The sequence below is a fragment of the Microtus ochrogaster genome, chromosome 1 (assembly GCF_000317375.1).
Source record: "Microtus ochrogaster isolate Prairie Vole_2 chromosome 1, MicOch1.0, whole genome shotgun sequence".
NCBI lineage: Eukaryota > Metazoa > Chordata > Mammalia > Rodentia > Cricetidae > Microtus > Microtus ochrogaster.
The window spans coordinates 28,289,377-28,309,590 of record NC_022009.1 but is presented as its reverse complement, the minus strand read 5'-3'; the positions used below and the strand labels follow the sequence as shown (position 1 = coordinate 28,309,590).

The 20,214-nt window shown below is 40.9% G+C and overlaps 1 protein-coding gene across 1 annotated transcript in view; it reads right to left on the bottom strand.

Annotated features, from left to right (window-relative positions):
- The window catches only part of Tshr (thyroid stimulating hormone receptor), a 113,629-nt gene that overhangs the window by 35,008 nt on the left and 58,407 nt on the right, over positions 1–20,214 (bottom strand). Inside the window, exons 2-5 of the mRNA XM_005343657.2 lie at positions 12,506–12,577; positions 7,404–7,478; positions 4,014–4,088; positions 1,602–1,676 (exon numbers count right to left, since the gene is read on the bottom strand). Coding sequence (XP_005343714.1) covers positions 1,602–1,676; positions 4,014–4,088; positions 7,404–7,478; positions 12,506–12,577 — 297 coding nt within the window. The remainder of the gene's footprint in view (positions 1–1,601; positions 1,677–4,013; positions 4,089–7,403; positions 7,479–12,505; positions 12,578–20,214) is intronic.

The window sequence follows — 20,214 nt, the reverse complement described above, 5'->3', positions numbered from 1 at the left end:
CATAAGATACATACATATTAAATAAGTGTAAAACATGAAATAAAACAGGCTAGAAATTATTCTACCTAAGTGCAGTGGGTAGACCCTCCCTGAATGTGGTTGGCACCATTTCATGGGCTGAATTCAGAAACCTATGGGAGTGGAGGAAGCCCACGGATTGCAAGGAATCATGGATAAGTTTGCTGTCACTTAGCTCTTGACAATGGGTGTGACGGGACCAACTGCTTGACCGCCTACTTTGGCTTCCCTGAAATGATGGCCAGTAACTTGAAATTGTAGCCAATTAAATCATTCCCTCCCCAGTATGTATGCTTCATGCCCATGGAGATCAGAAAAAGGTGTAGGATGCCCTGGAACGGGAGTTATGAACCGTTGTGAGCTGCCACATGGCTGCTGAGAACAGAACCCGGGTCCTCCACAAGAGTGTTTGAGCTCTCAACCTCTGAACCATCTTTCCAGCCCCCTCACCACTGTTGTCTTTTGACAACAGAAATGAAATTAAAATAAGAGTAAACCTGAAGAGTTGGCTTTCTTCTCTCTCTAAAATTCTCTCCGAAAATTCTCTTTTGAACCCTGTCTTGGTTACTAGTGTTGTCATGAAACACCATGATCAAAGAAACTTGGGGAGGAAAGGATTTATTCAGTCTGTGCTTCCATGTCACAGTTCGTCATCAAAAGAAGTCAGGACAGGAACTCCAGCATGGCAGGAATTTGGAGGCAGGGGCTGAGCTGAGACCATGGTGGAATACTGCTTACTGTCCTCTTGGCTTGTTCAGCCTGCTTTCTTATAGAACCCAAGACCACAGCCCAGAGATGGCCCTGCCCACAATGGGCTGGGCCCTCCCCCATCAAGCACTAATTTAAAAATGCTTTACAGGCCTGCTTACTGTAAACAGAGACTGCTTATTCATTTCCTGGCCACCCAGACCCAAATAATCACACAGAAACTATATTAATTACAACACTGTTTGGCTGATGTCTTAGGCATATTTTTAGCTAGCTCTTACATCTTAAATTAACCCATTTCTATTAATCTACGTATTACCACAGGGTGTGGCCTACTGGTCCTGGTGTTCCGGCATCTGTCTCCTTTAGGAGCTTTGTGGCATCTCCCTGGCTCCGCCTACTTTCTCTCTCTCTCTCTTTGGATTTCCAACCTGGCTTTATTTTGGCCTTTCATAGGCCAAAGCAGCTTCTTTATTAACCAATGGTAATAAAACATATTCACAGCCTACAGATACCTACAGAGGGGCATCCCACATCAGCATTCCATCTGACTTTATGGAGGCATTTTCTTAATGGAGGTTCCCTTTTCTCAGATGACGTTAGCTTGTGTCAAGTGGACATGAAACTAGCCAGCCCACACCCGTTCCAATCCAGCTTCCTACCACCACCATCCTATACAAGCTGTTGTTGTGTGAATCAGCAGTGGCCCACAGCTTGTGAACTCTGGCCGTTCCTTGCTTGTGCCTCGCTCCATCCTTCAGCACAGTTACCCTGCTTACCGCTTTCTCTTGGAGTCCATTGCTTTTCCTGGCTTCTACTACTTCCTATGACTGCACCCCAGTTCTTACCAAATACTGCATGTTGAGCTTACTTACAGTATAAAGAATACATCCGTGGAATAAATTTTGGTCAGGTCAGGGAATATTCTGAGTCCAGTGTTGAAAATGCCACTATATTAAAAAAGAAGAAATGAAAGTTTAGGTAAGAAAATCAATACCTAAGAAGTATAGTGTAATGGCCGAAATCATGAGACTAGGAGGTAAATCCCAAGTCCTCCATCCAATACCTCATGACTGTGGCAAGTGCCAACCCTGATATGAGATGATATTTCAACAAAGCATAATTTAATTTGGTCAATAGTAGTGATATCAATGGCCTGCTTAGAATTAAATGTGGATTATTTGAGCCCAGTGAGATGCCTAGAAATAGAGGAAGAGACAAGGGAGAGGAGAGGAGGTGGGGGAGTGGATATTTCCCTGTTTTAATTGGAAAACATATGTGCTTGCGCAAGTGGCATGGCGTCTTTGTACGTGTGTCTCTCTCTGTGTGTGCGTCTGTATGTGTCTGTGTGGTGTACACGCATGGTATGTGTATGTTGGGGGATGGGCTGTCAAAGTCCAGTGGAAGAAGAACAAATGACTATCCAGCTCCAAGTCAGCTTTCCTGTTGTCAGGTCTACACTGTGGCATGGCGGTCTGTGCCATTAATCCCAGCACTCAAGAGGCAGAAAAATCTCTATAAATTTGGGGCCAGCCTGGTCTACATAGTGAATTCCAGGACAGCCAGGACTAAGCAGAGAGGCCCTGTCCCTTCCATACCCCTCAAATCTGCATCCTACTGCATTATTATTTTGCTAAGAATTCCTTTTTTGCAGTAACAACCCTGTGGGTATAGAGCAGTCTTTAACCAACACTCGCAGAAAAAAAGGAAAATCTGAAAGACGATAACTTCTCCTTCCTAAATTCATGCCATCAAGGAGAGAGTATGTCAAGGTTAAAAGATGTGTGAAACAGAACACGAACACAAAAGTCTGAGGCTCTGAATGTCTCCAGGATTTAATTCCTCAGCCACTAGAACATAGCAGTGGTAACAAAGTATGTTTGGAAAGGCTTGGTACAGAGCAGGGGAGACTTTGACCCGACCCAGCTCTTCTAGTGTGAAACAACTCACGTTTCCCTGAGACATGTTCAAAGGCCATTCAGTCTTGACTCCTTCTAAAGAGAAACACATTGGACTGAAGAGGCAGCAGGAGCCAGAGAACTCAAAAAGGAATAAAGGGGATGATCCAGAAGGAGAGAAGTGATGTTCCATGGGTGTCTACGAAACATAGCAGCAGTTCAGCCGTGATTGGGGGTTCACGACAAAGAGTAGGACAAAAAGGCCAGAGAGTCCAGTGGAGGCTATAAATGTTGGATTAATGAGACTGGAACCTTGACCTCTCTACTCTCCAAACCCACTAAATGAGTCCTTGTCTTCTTTGATCTCCTCCTTAATTACCTGATTGACCGTCCACTGAGTTGAAAGCAAGTCCATAAAAGGATTGACTGCCTTGTCCCACAAGGAGCCTTTGAATCGCACACACCATTAGACATGGAATTTCCCACTCCCACCCCTTGGACATGGGGCTGTTTCCAGTTCTCCCAAGTGGGCCATGTGGCTTCATGCTTCTGTCTTTATCATGGTACCCTATCCAGTTAAGGCTCCTTCTAACATAATGTCTCGGCAGTTCTTGAATCACTTCTATCCAGCCTTAAAATGTCGGTGAGATATACTTTTATTTTAAAAGTCTGGATGAAAATAAACTACATGTTAATAGTGATTATTTCCAGGCACAGGGTTGAAGATTGATTTTTATTCTCATTATACTGTTGCTTTTCTAATTTTAAAAATTGTATTTAAACAGGAAAGAAGGCTCCTCCAGCTGGTGTGTAGAGGGCTTTGGGTCAAATATTCACATCCATTCAAGACATTTCCCTGGACTACCTACTGTGTGATAGGCAGCAAGGATGAAATAGAACCAAAATGCCCCCTGCTCTGGTGGAGTTTATGGCCAGCTCATAAGTCATTGCCAAAGCCAAGTAGAAGTGTGTCACTTCTGTATTGAGACTTTGCCTTTTGAAATTTCCGATATTGTTTTTTGTCAATTAAAAATATAAATATAAAATTGTTGTTTCTAAACATTATTGACAAGTTGGCTATCAGGATAAGACCATGTATATATTTTACTGTCTCCTTCCTCTTGGCTCTGGGAGCAGCTCTTTGGTCCCAGAACTATATGCTGACTTTTTGGGGTAGGCTTTAAATGTGAGCTGTTTCATGTGGCACTTTGCCCAATGGGAAAGGTGAAAAGTCATAAGAAACGATCTGATTTTGCCATACACCATTAAAATGATGTTAGACAATATCATCTTAAGGAGATTCTTGATAGACAACAGCATCACAACTCTAAAACACACACACACACACACACACACACACATACCAACAAGGAAGGAGTCAATACTTACAGGAATTTGAGCAAGGGCAGCTCTGTTAGTGCATCAGGGTCTATGTAAGTTAAGCTTCTGGTGTTGCGGATTTCTCTGCAAGAGTTAACGAGAGTGCTGTCAGCAAAATACAGCCCTTCCAGTTTTTACTAAAGATCAATCAAGTTTAACAAAAGTTCATGAAAAGATGAGGATACATTTATATGGCAATACAGAAACTCTATGTCCTTAGCCACTGATTCCTAGCTCCTCCCCTAGACATGATTTTCCTCATGGACTTGGTCTCAGTCAGTTTGAATTTATGGACCACCTTTCTCTTAACTGTAGTCTCAAAGCTTTGTTTGTCTGTTGTTTGTGTTTCTTATTTTCCTTGCTTTTTTTTCTAGATTTTGGTAGAAAAGAAAACCCCTCTAGTGGTTTGGCAAACTGATGAGCACAGGCGTCTTTATAGTGACAGGAGCCAGTGATGCTGCCATGACGATGAGCACTAGAGGGGTAAGTGTGTGAATCCTGACAAATGACAGCATTGCAGAAAGGGCCAAGAGTCTGTTGACTGCAGTTTCAGGTGAAAGCGACAGAGGAAGCCTAAGCGGCTTGCTTGGGTTTATTTTGTGATGCCAATAATTTAAGACTCAGCATATGTGATATGTTGTGATATCATATGAGTTTGTAACTTATATAATTAGGTTCATGCATTCACTCATCAGGAATAGTTAACGTAAGTGTCATAACAACTGTTAAACCTGGGCCGTCACTAGTAAAATTAAAAATTTGGCACACCTAGATTGGCTAGAAGAGGTTCACAGCACTCTCTGTGCTTACAAGGAAAGTCAGTGAGAACCCACTAAGGTCTGTAGTCTTTTGTTCTGCAGATGTCCCCTGGGGCTTGGCCACCGAGAGTACTGTGTCCAGTCATCCATGCTATTATTTGGAAAGCTTGGAATCTGATCATTGTAATTCTTAAGCGTCTTTGTTCTAGGATAATTATTTGTGGAAAACTTTCAGCTGTAGGATACATCCAGTACCTCATGAGAGCCTGTAGAAGGAGGAAGTGCTGTTATTGTCCGGATTCATAGATAAGGGAACTATGACTCAAGAGACCTTATCCAAAGTTATGTGGCCAGAGGTGACAGAGTCAAGATTCTACCGCAAGCCTGGCTATTCAGCAATAAAAGGAACAAACTACAGATCTGTGCTACAAAGGAGATGAGCCGCATCTCACAGGCATCAAGCTAAATGAAAGAAGTAAAACACAAAAAGGCCACTTACTATATGCATCCATTAATAGGAAAGGTCCATGTAAGACAAAGTTGTAGCAATATTTTAGAGCAGGATCTGAGACATAGCAACAAGTACTTAGCAGCCATAGAGACTCGGGTTTGATCGCTAGCCCTAAGGAAGGGATGGGGGGGAAGGGAGGAGGGGAGAAGAGAGGAGAGGGGGAGAGAGGAAAGGAGAGGAGAAGAGAGGAGGGAAGAAGAGGGGGAGGGGAGGCTAGGGGAGGAGAGAGAAAGAAAGGAAAGGAGAGGAGAGGGGAAGAGAGGGGAGAGGAGGAGAGGGGAGGGGGAGATCTGGCAGAAAAGAGAAAGTTGAGATAAACTACAAATATCCACAATGATGCTTTTGTCATTGATAGTAATGTGTGTTCTAAAACCGAATTGTTATGATAATCAATTCTGCAAGTTTCCAAAAAATTATTGAACCACGGACCTACAGTGTGTGAATTTTGTGTTCTAGTCAAGCAATTAGCCTTAGTAACAGTTTCAAATGTGGTTATCACTGGAGTCTAGCTGAATAAGAGAATCCAGTTACAAGCGTTACTGGCAGATCTTTACCACACATATCACTGGGTGGCTAACAGATGGGACTCATAGTAGGTGACCAATCACATTACTCTTTCAGTCACTGGTAATTGTCATCGTAATTCACTTTACTCACAGACGATAAAGAACACAATGTGTTGCCTATGAGCTTCTTAGTAAGAGATCCGTTAGACATGAGTTAGTTGAAAGAGTGAATTGATGTGTTTGAAATGAACAAAAATGCAGGGCCCAGTTGTGGTATGGGCCTATAATCCTAGCACATGGAGGCCGATGTGGGAGGAACACATATTCAAGACCAGCCTGTAGCACACAGTTCTTGACTAGCCAGGATTATATAGTGAAACCCTATTTCAGCCACCCCTTCTCTACTAATGGATCGATCAATCAGTTTATCATTGATATAGACCTCTGTGTGATTTCTTTGGGGCTAAATGGCTGTGGGACCTGGTGGGAAAACAGAAACCAGGCAGGACAGAAAACTATCCAGTCAACACTCTACCTCAAAGCAAGGCATGGTGTTTTATACCTATAATCTGAACATTTAGGAGAGCGAGGTGGAAAGATTGTTGTAAGTTCGAGGCTAGCTTGGGCTGCAGAATGAGACTTGGTCTCAAAATCCTGAACTAAACCAAATCAAACCATAACAACTATGAAAAACTTCCCAACCTCCAACAATCTCCTTTTAAAAAAATCAAAAACAAAACAAAACCACATTAAAGAAATCCTTGGAGATAGTTTATTATATCGAAAGAAAGAGGATTGAGTATTGTTAGCATCCAGACCTAGAATTTTCCAAAACATTAGAAAGATATTTTCTTGTAACTCATGTAACAAAGGCAAAAATAGGCAAGGGCAGTTTAAACTTCTTAAGAAGCGTTTACAACCCCTCCCCCAATACTGTAATTCTAATTATTTTGATGCCTAAAATTGTGCATTCAAACAATATTAGATTTTTAAATCTTTTTAAATCTTTTCTTTTCTTCTATGTTTGCACCAGTAAGACAAATTTTAATGTTTTGACAAAAATTTTAAATGTCACAAAGTACTCAAACTTTTCTCATTGATGGTTGAGTTTCTTCACCCAGTTCCAGTTTATTTTTAGAGTGCCAGGCTACCATGCAGAGCATAGGTTACCCTTATTTAAATTCCACTGTTTGTTTTTTTTTTTTCTGTGCAGTCAAATCTATTTCTATTTACCTCCACATTTACCCCCTCTGCCTCTGTTCATTTTCTTCAGTACAGAGTATATGGCTGGATTGGGTCATCTTTTATTGTTTTTCCTAATCCTTCCCTGGAGCGGTTCTTTTACCTGAAGTCTAATGCTGACAAGTTCTCAAGAACTTTCGTTGTGGATTTGGAGAGATGACTCAGCCTGGAAGGTCACTTGCTACCCAGTCTAATGACCTGAGTTCTGTCCCCAAAACCCACTTGGTGAAAGGGAAGAACTGACTTCTGCAGGTTGTCTTCTGACCTCCACTTGCATATTGTGACGCACCAGACACCGCAAAAATAAAATAAATGAATGTAAACGACTTTTTGTACTGGTGGCTGTGGTCTGGCTCCACTGGGCACTTTTCGTTGTACTTACATGTGAGTCATTTTGCTCAGGTTGTAGAAAGAGTGTGGCTCCAGCCGCTGCAGAGTTGCATCTATAGATAAATAGCTGAGCATTATAGAAATAAGACACAGTAGGAAATTAGCAATGGGTTCCAAGCACTCTATTTTATTTTATGACATGGCTTACACAGGCCATTGCAATGCACGTATAGACTGTGCTGTCAACATATCCCCCACAGTCCACTGCTCTCTCTTCTCTTGCTCCACCCCTTCCCCATTAGTCCTTGTGTCCCCCTGCACAGCATTGCTTCTACCTTCCTACCATCTGTATATATGTGGCTCTAGGTATCTATAAAGCCTAGGACCCATAAATGAGAGGACACTTGCAATATGTGTCTTTCTGAGACTGCCTGAATTCACTTAACAAGATGGTCTTCAGTTGCTTTAACCCCCCCATTCTTTATGGCTGAAATCAATTCCATTGTGTCTGCAAACCATGTTTTCTTACCCATTCCTATTGATGAGTGCCAAGGTTGGTTCTCTAATTTCAGTAGTGTAAAAAGTGCTACAGTAACCATGGATATGCAAGTATCTGTGATATAAGCACAATATTTTTATGTACATATATGCATGTGTTCATGTGTAAACAGGCAAACAAGTGTATTTGTGTGTGTGTGTGTGTGTGGTGTGTGTATGTGTAGACTTGAGGAAACTTTGGCTCTCATAACTCAGAATGCCATCCACACTGTTTTTACAGACGAGGTCTCTCATTAGCGTGGGACACCTAAGTAGACTAGGTTGACTGGCCAACTGTCCCCGGATATGCATCCATTTCCACCTCGAGAGTGCTGGGATTTATAAATATGTGCCACTACACCTGGATTTCAAACACAATGTTTTAATAACTTCTTTGTTAGGGCCTTCCCAAATCATGGACCATGCACAAAGCCCATATGTGGTCTCTAACCACATTCCCTTTTCCCCCAAATCCCAGTATGTCTAAAACTTCCCAATCCTTTATGTTTCTTTTCTCTGCAGGCCTCAAATGTCATTTTCTTCAGGAGTTTTCGACCAGCTTCCCAAAGATGCTACCATTATCATGATACATCATCACAGCAATATGAATTCATCTTTCATGGATAACCACAGTGCATCTTCCTAATTATTTGGACAGCATTTGATTTATGTCACACATGATTTATGTCATACCACTAAGCTCCTGATGTGGAGGTTTGTGTCTGCTTTTGACCACCGAATTGTGAGTGCCCTCATAGTTCTTAGCATTAAGCAGACTCAGTAAATCCATGCTCAGTGAATACATAAATAAATATCAAAATCAGAAAGTGTCCCAAAAGAACATTAAAGAGAATAAGAAGCATTTTAATAGTGGGCTTAACAGCATGAGGAGAGAAGTGAAACTTCCAAGGAACTAACTGGCATTCTCCTGGTGGAGCATTCCAGAGGGTGGTGACTACAGTCATGACGCAATATTCTGAAAATGTCTCCTAACTCCTAAGAAACTGGAACCTTTGCTGGGCTTCACAGCCAAAGCTAACAACCCACCTGGAAGTCACTTAAGACTTCAGATGGCCAGCCTCCTGAGTACTCAGCCTATTTGTTTAGCCTGCTTTGAAGAGAGTAGTGGAACAACCAACCTTACTTGCCTTGGCTTTCCCATGTAATTAACTTTTACAACCTAAGCCAATGAATAGCGGGAATCTTAAATTATGTGCTTTATGGCAGGGTGTGGTGGCACACATTTTTAATGCCAGTCCTCGGGAGGCAGAGGCAGGTGGATCTCTATGAGTTCGAGGCCGGCTGGTCTACAAAGGGAGTTACAGGATAGCACAGCTATCACACAGAGAAACCCTGCCTTGAAAAACAAACAAACAAAAAACCCCAAACATACAACAACAGAAATATTATGTGCTTTTCCTTGCCTTTGTCCTATAACAATACGTGTGTATTATTTGTTGAAAGTAGCAGATACAGAAGTTGAAAGCAATCTAAAATCTACCATGAAGGTTGAAGGTATCCATTCATGGATATTGGTTGATAAACAATGTTTGTTATTTGGGTCAGCTGGGATCCGCTGGGGCCAGTGAGAATACCTTGTAAAACTCAGTTAAAGATTTTTGTAGAGTTGCCCATTCCTCCCCATGTGATGCCTTCTGCGCTGTTCAATAGAGTGAAACCTTTGGGGAGAGACAGACACACAACAGACAGAGACACAAACAAAGACATGCACATGCACACATGCACACACACACATACATACACAGACTCAACAGTCAGTGCAGATGGGCCCAGATTAAGACTCAAACAACAGACAGAGGATGTAAGACACTGAGCACATGAAGTTAAGAACCCAAATCTGAACGCCTTTTGGTAAATGGTTCCAAGGTGAAGAGCTTTTATTTCTTTCCTGAATAAGACACAATGCATTGGTAATCAGAGATCATCACTAATGCATTTAATTCATGTAGACTACATTATCTCTTAAGACCTATCTTTCTGATTTTGAATGAAACTGAAAAGCTCCAGGATTTGCCTTGAAATTATTAAGCAGAAATATCATGCAAATAAACGTTTTAGGTACTAAGAGAGGGGAAACAACAAGCTCCATTGCATGAGCAGCTGTGGACTTGTATGTAAGCTAGGTTGCTTTGGATGGTTTTGTCTAAGTCTCTCTTGCAATAAGAATAATCCACACAGATTCAATGACCATCATCTACTGAGAGGCACATCTAGGGCATTTTAGAAAATCAACGATTAGCATAGTCGTAACAGAGATTCTCAGCTCTGAACCTAGAATTGAACAACCTGGATACATAGATGTTCAAGACCCATCCCAGGATCATTGATTCAGGATCATGAAGACTGGGCCAAGTATTTATATTTTTCCAAAAGCTTCCTTGGTAATTTTTATTGAATGACATTCTTCATAAGAGAGACAGTAATTGTTAGACTTTGGGTTATCTTTTTTTTTCTTAAGCAGGGTTGCTCGTTACTATTCTGGTAGCCCTATGCTGATTAGAATTATTTATTCTATGAACAAACAGCCTTTGACTTCTCAGGTTTCCCAGCCCTTTGTCCTTTGTGGCTAAGCAACAGCATGCAAATTGTTTTGATCCGAACATTATCTCAGAACACTTTTTACAGGATCCGTTTACTGTTTAGGGGCCATAGAGAAATTTTCATGGGTGAAAGTGGAGCAAGAGTCATTCTGAAAGCTGGCGACTTACTTCCCTGTGTTTGCTTCACAGCCTTTACCCCACATTTCCTACTGAATTTTCAGAGAAGTTCGTTCTGCCCACCACACTGAGCTGAAGTTCTGGTTTCTCTAACCTCCGGGCTTGCTATAGCTTAAATATAGGAATGATTTATTCACCAGGACTGAAGCAATGACTCTATTTCGTCCCATTTTAAAACTAAGACACATCTCTTTATTGCATGTAAATGTTACTCAATTACTATGATGACTATACAACCTCTTATAAAATTTAGAGTACTTTTCTCCTGTTGAAACATTTGCCAGAGTCACTGGTGGAGATTTTTAATTTCCTGGGTAAACCTAGGTCATCTTGGTGATCTCCGCTTGCTTCCCTAGAGATATCTTACTATTATTACTGTATGCCCATGCATCCAGCAGATATCTGTTGAACATTTACTTTATGCCAGCTATCTTTCTTGATATTGATAAAACAGACTTATTCCTTAGCTTCAAGGAACCCATAGAATTAGGAGATGCAGACTATCAGATGGGATTAGTGCAGCAAGTATTAAGTGCTCTGGACAGTACAGGAGATCTTAGGCTGGCAAACCCAGTGCGGGCTGCTTGGGGGTTGCCTCAAGGAAACTTTCAAATCTCCATGAATATTGTCTATTTCTCAGCCACCCTCCTCCTACTGCCTATTCTTGATTATATAATATTTTGAATTCTGGTTGCTCACCACCAATCTTAGCAGACAAACTTTATAGAAAGCGTTGAAGCAGGAGATAGGAAGTCCTTGGATTCCCCCTCCCCACCAATAACCTTCTTGTGACAGTGGAGGAAGGGACTGTTTTCTTACATCCCTAATTCTGCTTGGCTGTGATCCTCCACCTCCTCAAGGACCACAAGCTCTAAGGTTGTTCTTGCTTTGTTCTTTAGCATCTCCCATTCTACGGTCTTCACCGTGTACTTGAGACTGTTTTTAAAGACAGGATTTTTCTGGGTAGCGCTGGCTATCCTGGAACTCGCTTTGTAGACCAGGCTGGCCTCTAACGCGAAGAGATCCACCTGTCTCTGCAGTACTGGGATTAAAGGCGTGTGCCACCACCACTCAGTTTGAGACTGTTTTTATGACTTCCAAGAACCTCAGTTTCTACTTACATCACTCCCCTGACCATGCACGTGCCCAGATCGTCCAATATCCTTTATTATACCTTGCATTTCCCCCTTCTCGTGTGCATTCTTTCTGTCTGAATCAGTATATAATTTACTTTATTATGTTTGGCTCATTATCTGTCTCCTCCCAGCTGAATATAATTTTAGAACAGTAAGTGCTCATAGCCAAAGTGGAACAAATGCTTGCTGACTGAATAAAAAATGTCTATATCATGTGTCTGCAGGAGAGGATGTCTTTCACATCCTTTACCTCCATACTCTAGAGGCCAGTAATATTTCTGTTTCTCAGGCTTAGAATTGTTTTAAATTCATGTTTAAGCGAGAGAAAACTCAAATGATTAGCTGCATATGGGAGAAAATGTAAATGTTCGCATTGTATTAGTGGTGGAAGTGAATCAACAAAAATCTAGGATGAGTGAGTAGGAGAGAGAGACACACAAATGTCTGGATATTCTTAGCTAAGGTTTTTGTCACATCCTAGGATATATTAAAATACACATAAGTGGTGAATATGACATGACCAAATGAATTTAAATTTGCATTGAATTTAAAAGGTCCTAAAGGAAGCAAAACATGGAGGTGTGACTAAGCAGGTAAGTACTATATAAATAAATTTCAAATATGCTAAAAATGCAGATGTCACTGATATATGCAAGTGTAATAGAAATTGCTTTTTTGACAGAGCCCATTTAGAAAGTATGTCACAACAGCAAAGTTCTCTGTATATTAGGGTAATTACTTACATCCTGGAAATATTGGGCAGGTTTGAAAACGCGAGACTGGGGATGGTCTTCAGGTGAGTCTCGATGAGCTTCCTAAGGAAACGACAGTCATGTGATTAGAGTCCTCATCACTGGTCTTTTCTAATTACTCATCTAATTAAAAGAATATCTTATCAGAAGTGTGTCACCTTTAAACACAAACAAAATCGACAAAGCCATCATGATTTCTCCTCCGGGAAAATAAGAACTGAGAATGTGATTCAGATGAGGAACATGAATCCTCAAACTTCATCTATGAATTGAATGGAGAGCAATATGCTTTCTCCACCACCGCACTGCATTTGCTCACTGAAAAGGAAGGTAGGGTGTTCCTATAGTATATTCATGAGAATGTCAGGTCTACTGTAGTACCGATGCTGATAACCAGCCAACACTTTCTCAGAACCATACCATAAGTATTCTTTGTTGAACCTGCAAATTGAAGGTATGGTGATGTGGGATTCCCCTCTGAATGCTGTGAATATCATTGGTTAATGAATAAATATGCTTTTGCCTAAGGAAGGGCAGAATAGAGCTAGGCGGGAAAACTTAACTGAATGCTGGGAGAAAGAGGGCAGAGTCAGAGAGACGCCATGGAGCCACACCGTAGAAGACCTGAAAGAAACTTACTGGTAGACCACAGCCACGTGGCGATACACAGATGAATGGAAATGGGTTAATTTAAGATGTAAGGACTAGCTAGAAATACACTTAAACTATCTGCCAAACAATCTTGTAGTTAATATAGTTTATGTGTGATTATTTTGGGTCTGGGCAGCTGGGAAATGAATGAGCAGCCTCTGCCAACAGTATGGCATTCCCCAACTTTCCTTTCTGGGACACCTCATAAGTAAGAAAACATCTTCAAATATCTCAGTATGGGTCTTCATCCAGGTATTCAATTTTTTGGCTTCCTGTCTTTACATAGTGATTACTTGAATAGAATCCCATAAGGAAAAGGTGTGCCCAATATCCCAACACATTTTGCAAAAAAAAAAAAAAAAAGCAATGTTGTGTCCCATATGCCCAAGTCTAGTTTTGCCCTTGAACTGGAAATCACACATCAGTCCTTACTAATTTACTTATAGATAATAGATAATATTGTATATCTTCCTTTCCAGAGTGCAGACTATTTCCCTTCATTTCTTTTCTCCCTTTCTTCTACCTATGCTTACTTTGCACTACTTCCTTTGACAGTACTAAAAAAATATCTGTAACATGCTTGATCAAAGCACCAGCAGGCCAACTTAGTTTGTAAAAGGACTTAGGAACTTTAGTGAAATGTGAGGGGGTAGGTGGATGAACGAGATAGAGCTTTTACTCCTTCTCAACCTCTGAGTATTTGACTATGAGATCCAATGTTGCTTTAGTATTAAGAAATTCAAGCAGTGGTAGTAGAATATGCCTTTAATATGTGCACCTGGGAGGCAGAGGCAGATGAATCTTTGTGTTGTAGGCCAGCATGGCCTACAGAGTGAGTTCCAGGATGGCCCAGGTGACAGAGAGAAACTCGGTCTCAATCCCTCCAAAACAAAAACAAAAAGAGAGAGTGTGTGTGTGTGTGGGGATAAAGTCAGTGTTTGAGTGGCACCTTAATCTACCTGTGTGGTGTTCTTGTTTGTGTGTTCATTATAATAATGCAATTTTTATTTTTACCAAAGAAAAAGAAAAGGAAAGAAACTCAGATCCGTAAATTGCCTTCACTTGAAGTTACATCCCCTTAACTGCGGTGATTAAAGGCTTATTGATGCAGATCCAGGATTCTGGAGTCAAAAACATATGAGAACAACTCGTTCTATTAAAATCTCTGTGTAAAAAATGGGCCATGCAGAAGGCAAACAAGGGATAATATGCACACCTGTTGGGTATTATGAAAAGAGGTTGAGTTTCTTGAGTCCAAAGGTGGTCTTATAGAGCTGCCTGGCAGCAAGCCTTTTGAGGGCATACTCTCAGAAGATTTCACATTGTCTGCAGGTAATGTGGACAGTTAGTTAGTTTCACTGACTAAAAATTAGGGCACTCAGCCTTCTCCAAAGGAGAGAAATAGGTCAGGCTTGCTGGTGCACATTTATAATTCTGGTATCCAGGAAGATGGGGCAGGACAGTTGTGTGTTCCAGCCCACCTGGGGTACATATTGTGTTCAAAATAATAATAATAATAATAGTAACAATAATAAAAAGATTAAAAATAAATGATGTATGTCAAATTAAATTGGAAGTTATAATAAAATTAAAAGGGTTTCTAGATGTTTGATGATAAAAGAAATAGCATATAAATAAAATTTAATATTTTTCAATTAAAACGCAAATTGTATTTATATTTTTCCTGGAGAGAGAGAGAGAGAGAGAGAGAGAGAGAGAGAGAGAGAGAGAGAATATTATGTTTATGTGATTGTGAGTTTATGTGCACCATGCACATGCAGGAGCCTGTGGAGGCCAGAATGGGGTAATGGATCCCCTGAAACTAGACTTACAGATGGTTGTGAGCCACCATGTGGGTGTTGGGAACTGATCCCTGGATCCTTTGCAAGAGCAGCCAATGCTCTTATTATTAAACACTGATCCATCTCTCCAGGCCCATAATACCTGCTTCTTAAAGTATTTCTGTTCTCAGACATTAAACCTTATATACACTTAAAGCTGAACAAGTTATTCTTTCGTAGTGTGTCTTTCTGCTGCCTCTGTTTCTGTCTGTTTATCTGCCATGATTACTCATCATGTATAGACCAACCAATACAAATTATGTACTTATTGTAACAATAAAATAGGCTCAATAAATCTTCTAGAGTGAAGATGATGCCAGCCGTCTTAGCATTAAATGAAAACAAATAGCTTATTTGTTGGGTGAATTTAATGCAGTGATAATCATAAAAGAGACTGATTTCAATAACATTTACTGAAGTTTCAGAGTGAAAAATGATCACATAAATTCAAATTCAATAACAATGTAATTTACAAGTTTTTTTTGCCGTGCATATTCACAACAATATATAGATAAAATAGAAAACACCTCTGCAACTTTGAATTCTTTTACTTTTGGTCTAAATAGTCTTGGTTACGTCTCTACAATTCACCTCATATTCACTTTTGTTTCTGGGAAATGTGGTTAGTTTGATGAACTACAATTAACACTTTGAAAGGATGGCTTCCCAGTGCTTATCCAGACATTTGTATTTCTTCAGGTAAAGATAAAAAGGATAGATGAAACCGTGGCATCGAATTAATGAAATAACGAAGACAAAATATCTACAAACAGATCTCATATTCTGGTTTTTCTCTTAATAAGAAAGGCCCAGAGATGAAGCTATGTCCTGTTCTAAGTGGCTGTCCTGTCCTAAGTTCCATATTGTGGGACAGTGGCTTTGGGCTGTGCTTGCCCTGTCTGCACTTTGAGTGCAAACGCAGGGTGACTGTTCATTTGCACTGATTGTGCAAATAGATGTTCACCACCTATTCAGAATGCACCACAAGGCACAAGGTGCTAACTTATTCACACAAGTAAAACAAACAAACAAACAAACAAACAAAAAAACTACCCTCTATGTACACAAGGCGGTAAGTACATTGAGAACATATGAACACTATCAGAAAATCCAGATCCATGCCTTTGCCTAGCACACCAGACACAATCTCTCACTTATAACTAGAAAAGGAGTGCCCTAACCCTGAGTCAGGGGAGACATGAACTTGTCACCTGGCTACTTGGGAGCCTTTTCCAAGAGCGTTGCCACAGTGATGGATTGCTGCCTCAGTTCCTGGCTCTAGCTTGAGAACAGTTTGTCCTGTCCTCAAAGACTAGCCCACTTCAAACGGACCCTCCAAAGGTCTTTTGGATCAGGAACCGCATTGGATAACACTGTACCTTCAGGAGCTCTTGTTTGCTCCGCAGTTCACAGAATTTCTGTGGACCACAAAAACTACCCTTTTGTAGCCACCCTGTGCATCTCTGTGGGAAGTGGGATGTGTGATCCGAGAGTTAATTGTTGTATGGAGCTGCGGGCCGCTTTCCACTGCTTAGCTCCCGGCCACCAGCTAGCTCTACCCAAAATAATTACACAGAAACTGTATTCTTTTAAACACTGCTTGGCCCATTAGTTTTATCCTCTTATTGGCTAGCTCTTACATATTAATCTAACCCATTTCTAATATTCTGTGTAGCACCATGAGCTGACTTACCAGGAAAGATCTTAACCTGCGTCTGTCTGAAGTGGGAGAATCATGGCGACTGCCTGACTTGGCTTCTTTCTCCCAGCATTCTGTCTGTCTACTCCGCCTACCTAATTTTCTGTTCTATTAAAGGGCCAAGGCAGTTTCTTTATTTAAGCAATGAAATCAACACAAAACAGAAGACTCCCACATCATTTCCCCTTTTTCTGTTTAAACAAAAAAGAAAGGCTTTAACTTTAATATAGTAAAATTACATATAACAAAATTAACCTTAAAATCCATACCAATGCAAATTATTCATATCTATATCAGTTAATATTAGTAATTTAGGTTGTGTGATTCAAAACCAGTATGAAAAAAGCTCTATAAAAGTTTTCAAAATGGAGACAGGAGTATGTTCTGCATGGTGCATCATTCCCATTGCTGCCTGTGTGGGCAAAGCTAGTCACTAGTGTAATTGTCACATTGTCCTTCTCTGACTCTGGTGTTGTCCCTGGTACCTTTTCTTTGGAGTCCCCTTTCAGGGCTGATGGATAAGTGTCCTTATGACAATGGACAAAAGCTGCTGGAGCCTGATGTAGGAGGTCCTTCTGTATTTGTGTTGCTTTCATTGGTTGAATAAAGAAACTGCCTTGGCCTTTTTATAGGGCAGAACATAAGTGGGGAAGACAGAACTGAATTCTGGGAGAGAGAAAGCAGAGTTAGACAGAGCTACCACCATGGAGTTGCCAGGTTAGACATGTTGGATCTTTCCCTGTAAGCTACGACCTCATGGTGACATACAGATTATTAGAAATGGGTTGAATCAAAATGTGAGAGTTAGCCAATAAGATAATGGGCCAGGCAGTAATTTAATTAATACAATTTCTATGTGGTTATTTTGAGGTTAAGCTAGCCGGGTGGTGGGATGCAGCCCACTCCTCCTACTACAGATTGGCGCCCAACTACAGGAGCCACTGCTAGCTTCACAAGACAAATGACCCTCACATAGAAGGTGACCCTCACTGTGAGGCTGTGCTCCTGAGCTAATCACCCTATGGGAACCAGACTGAACCCCTCTAAGAATAAGTGTTCTTTAACCTATCTTGAAGAACTAAAAGTAGAAAATGAGCTACTCCTGATCAACCAGTTCTTCATGAGGTTCCTGTTAGTGCTTCAAAGACAGGTTGGAGCATCACTGAACCCTTCCCAATGTAACTGCATTAGCTAAATCTCTTTTCTCCATTACTCTTCTTGACTTGGTGTGCTGGGGACAGCTGGTCAAGTCTAGCTTATTGGAACTCCCGGAGGCAAGATGTTTGATCCACTGCTACTTGGAGTTTGAACTTTGGTCATAGCCCTCTGGTCACAAATATTTGAAGTGCCCAGAAGTACAAATATGTTGTGCCCAGAGGTTTGCAATGTATATCAAGAGATTTTGGGTTTCATGTCTTACAGATGTTCAGTTTATCTGCTTCTCTTGTTGGTCCAATCGCCCTTTAATTTCCTGTCTTCCCTGCCTTCTGAGTATTGATTCAGAACCATCTAAACAGATCCTGAGTTATAATTCCTAAGGCCAACAAACACTCATTTAACCTCCGTGTTTCTGAGTTTAACTGATAGGCACTAGGGGTGGGGGGCAAGCTATGTATGTCTCAAATGTCTGCTTCATGTAGATAAAATGTAGAACAGAAATCAATGGGAAATGCCATGGCTTGACCTGTAGATTTTGCAGAATGGGATCCAGTTGAAAAGGATCCTTTTTTTTTTTTTTTTTGCAGCAATGGGGAAAACACACCCAGCTAATGATATAGAGGTGGCCTGCTTGTACCCGTGCTCCAAATGAGAAAGGTGTGTGCAGTTAGACTGTTCACAGTGTTCTCCCTCATGGGTTCATCTCGCTGAAATTCCATTGACACATGAGTAGTATCAAAATCTTAACATCTTATTTCTTATGGAGGATAGGTGTTTAGAAGTAAGTTTGGGGTCACACAGAATGAGAGAGAGAGAGAGAGAGAGAGAGAGAGAGAGAGAGAGAGAGAGAGGCCAATCGAATGGCTCCACAGGGAAAAACTTAACTCTTGATCAAGAGGGTACACTGCTCCCAAAAGTGGAGGAGCAAGCACAGAGAAGCAGGAAGTGAACTTAGATTTTTATTCTAATGAAGGTGGTGACTGAGTCTTTCTCTTGTTTGGCTGGGATTTGACCTCACACATTCTTTCAAGATTGGTCAGTTTTTAAAGAATTAGCACAAAGAAAACAAGGGGGGAAAGGACAAATCAATCACTTTAAGTCTAGAACAGAGTAGGGACTTTGTAAAAAAAAAAAAAACAAAGGTTTTTACAATAGTAAGGAAGTGGGGGAGAATGAAATACCTGTGTAACAGTTATCAATTGGGAGAGAGATGAAGATTCGCATCCTTGTTACGGAGGTTTGAATGATAATGGCCACATAGCCCATACAATTAGATAATTAGTTCCCAGTTGGTGTTACCATTTTGGATGGCTTAGGAAGTACGGCCAAGTTGAGGAGTTGTGCCACTGGAGGAAGGCTTAAAGGTTTCAAAAGATCTGTACCACCAGGTGGTGGTGGCACTTGCCTCTAATTCCAGCTCTCAGGAGGCACAGACAGACAGATTTTCATGAGTTTGAGGCCAGCCTGGTAATAGATGGAGTTCCAGGACAGCCAGGGTGGTTAAACAGAGAAATCCTGTCTTGAGAAACAAACGAAAGAAGGAAGGAAGGAAGGAAAGAAGGAAAGAAGGAAAGAAGGAAAGAAGGAAAGAAAGAAAAAAGAAAGGAAGGAACGAGAAAAGAAAAATAATAATAAAATACTAAAGAGAAAAAATGACTCGTGACATTCCCCGTTGACTCTCTGACTTCCTGGTAGTTGTATCTCAAGATGTGAGCTCTCAGCTACAGCTCCACCACCATACCAGAGTATCCTGGCTGTGGACACTAACCCTCTGAAACTTTAAGCCCCAAATAAAGCTTTCCTTTATAAATTGCCTTGGACATGGTGTCTTATCACAACATTGGAAAAGTAGCCAAGACACTTGTCTTAAACACAAATTTTATAGTATTTCATAGAAAAGACTCATATTTAATGCTTCTTATGTAGAGAAGCCATGGAGTTTGTGTGTTCTTTCTGAAGGTGCAGAAGTTCTCATCCATGGGATAAACTGGCAGGAGGAAGACTAACAGGGGAAAAGCATACAAATTCACAAACATACAAAACTTTGGAAGCCATAGATGAAGTACAGGACTCAAAGGAAGGCGAGATAGTTAAGGGGTTCTTGGAGAGGCAAGGTCAAGGGTTATTGTGGGGTACGGGAAGATGTCTCCTAACATAGACGAAGTCTCAAAAAGCAGCTCACATAGTACCTGGTAGTGGGCGATGATCTGTCTTTGGACAAGGGATGGTCTCTCATAATCTTCCTGTGAGTTGCTGGGCAGTTAAGGGGATTCTCACAAGCAAGTCTCTGCCTGAATCTGCTGTTGCTCCACTGATTTAGGTAGACATATATTTCTTTTACAAATGAACAG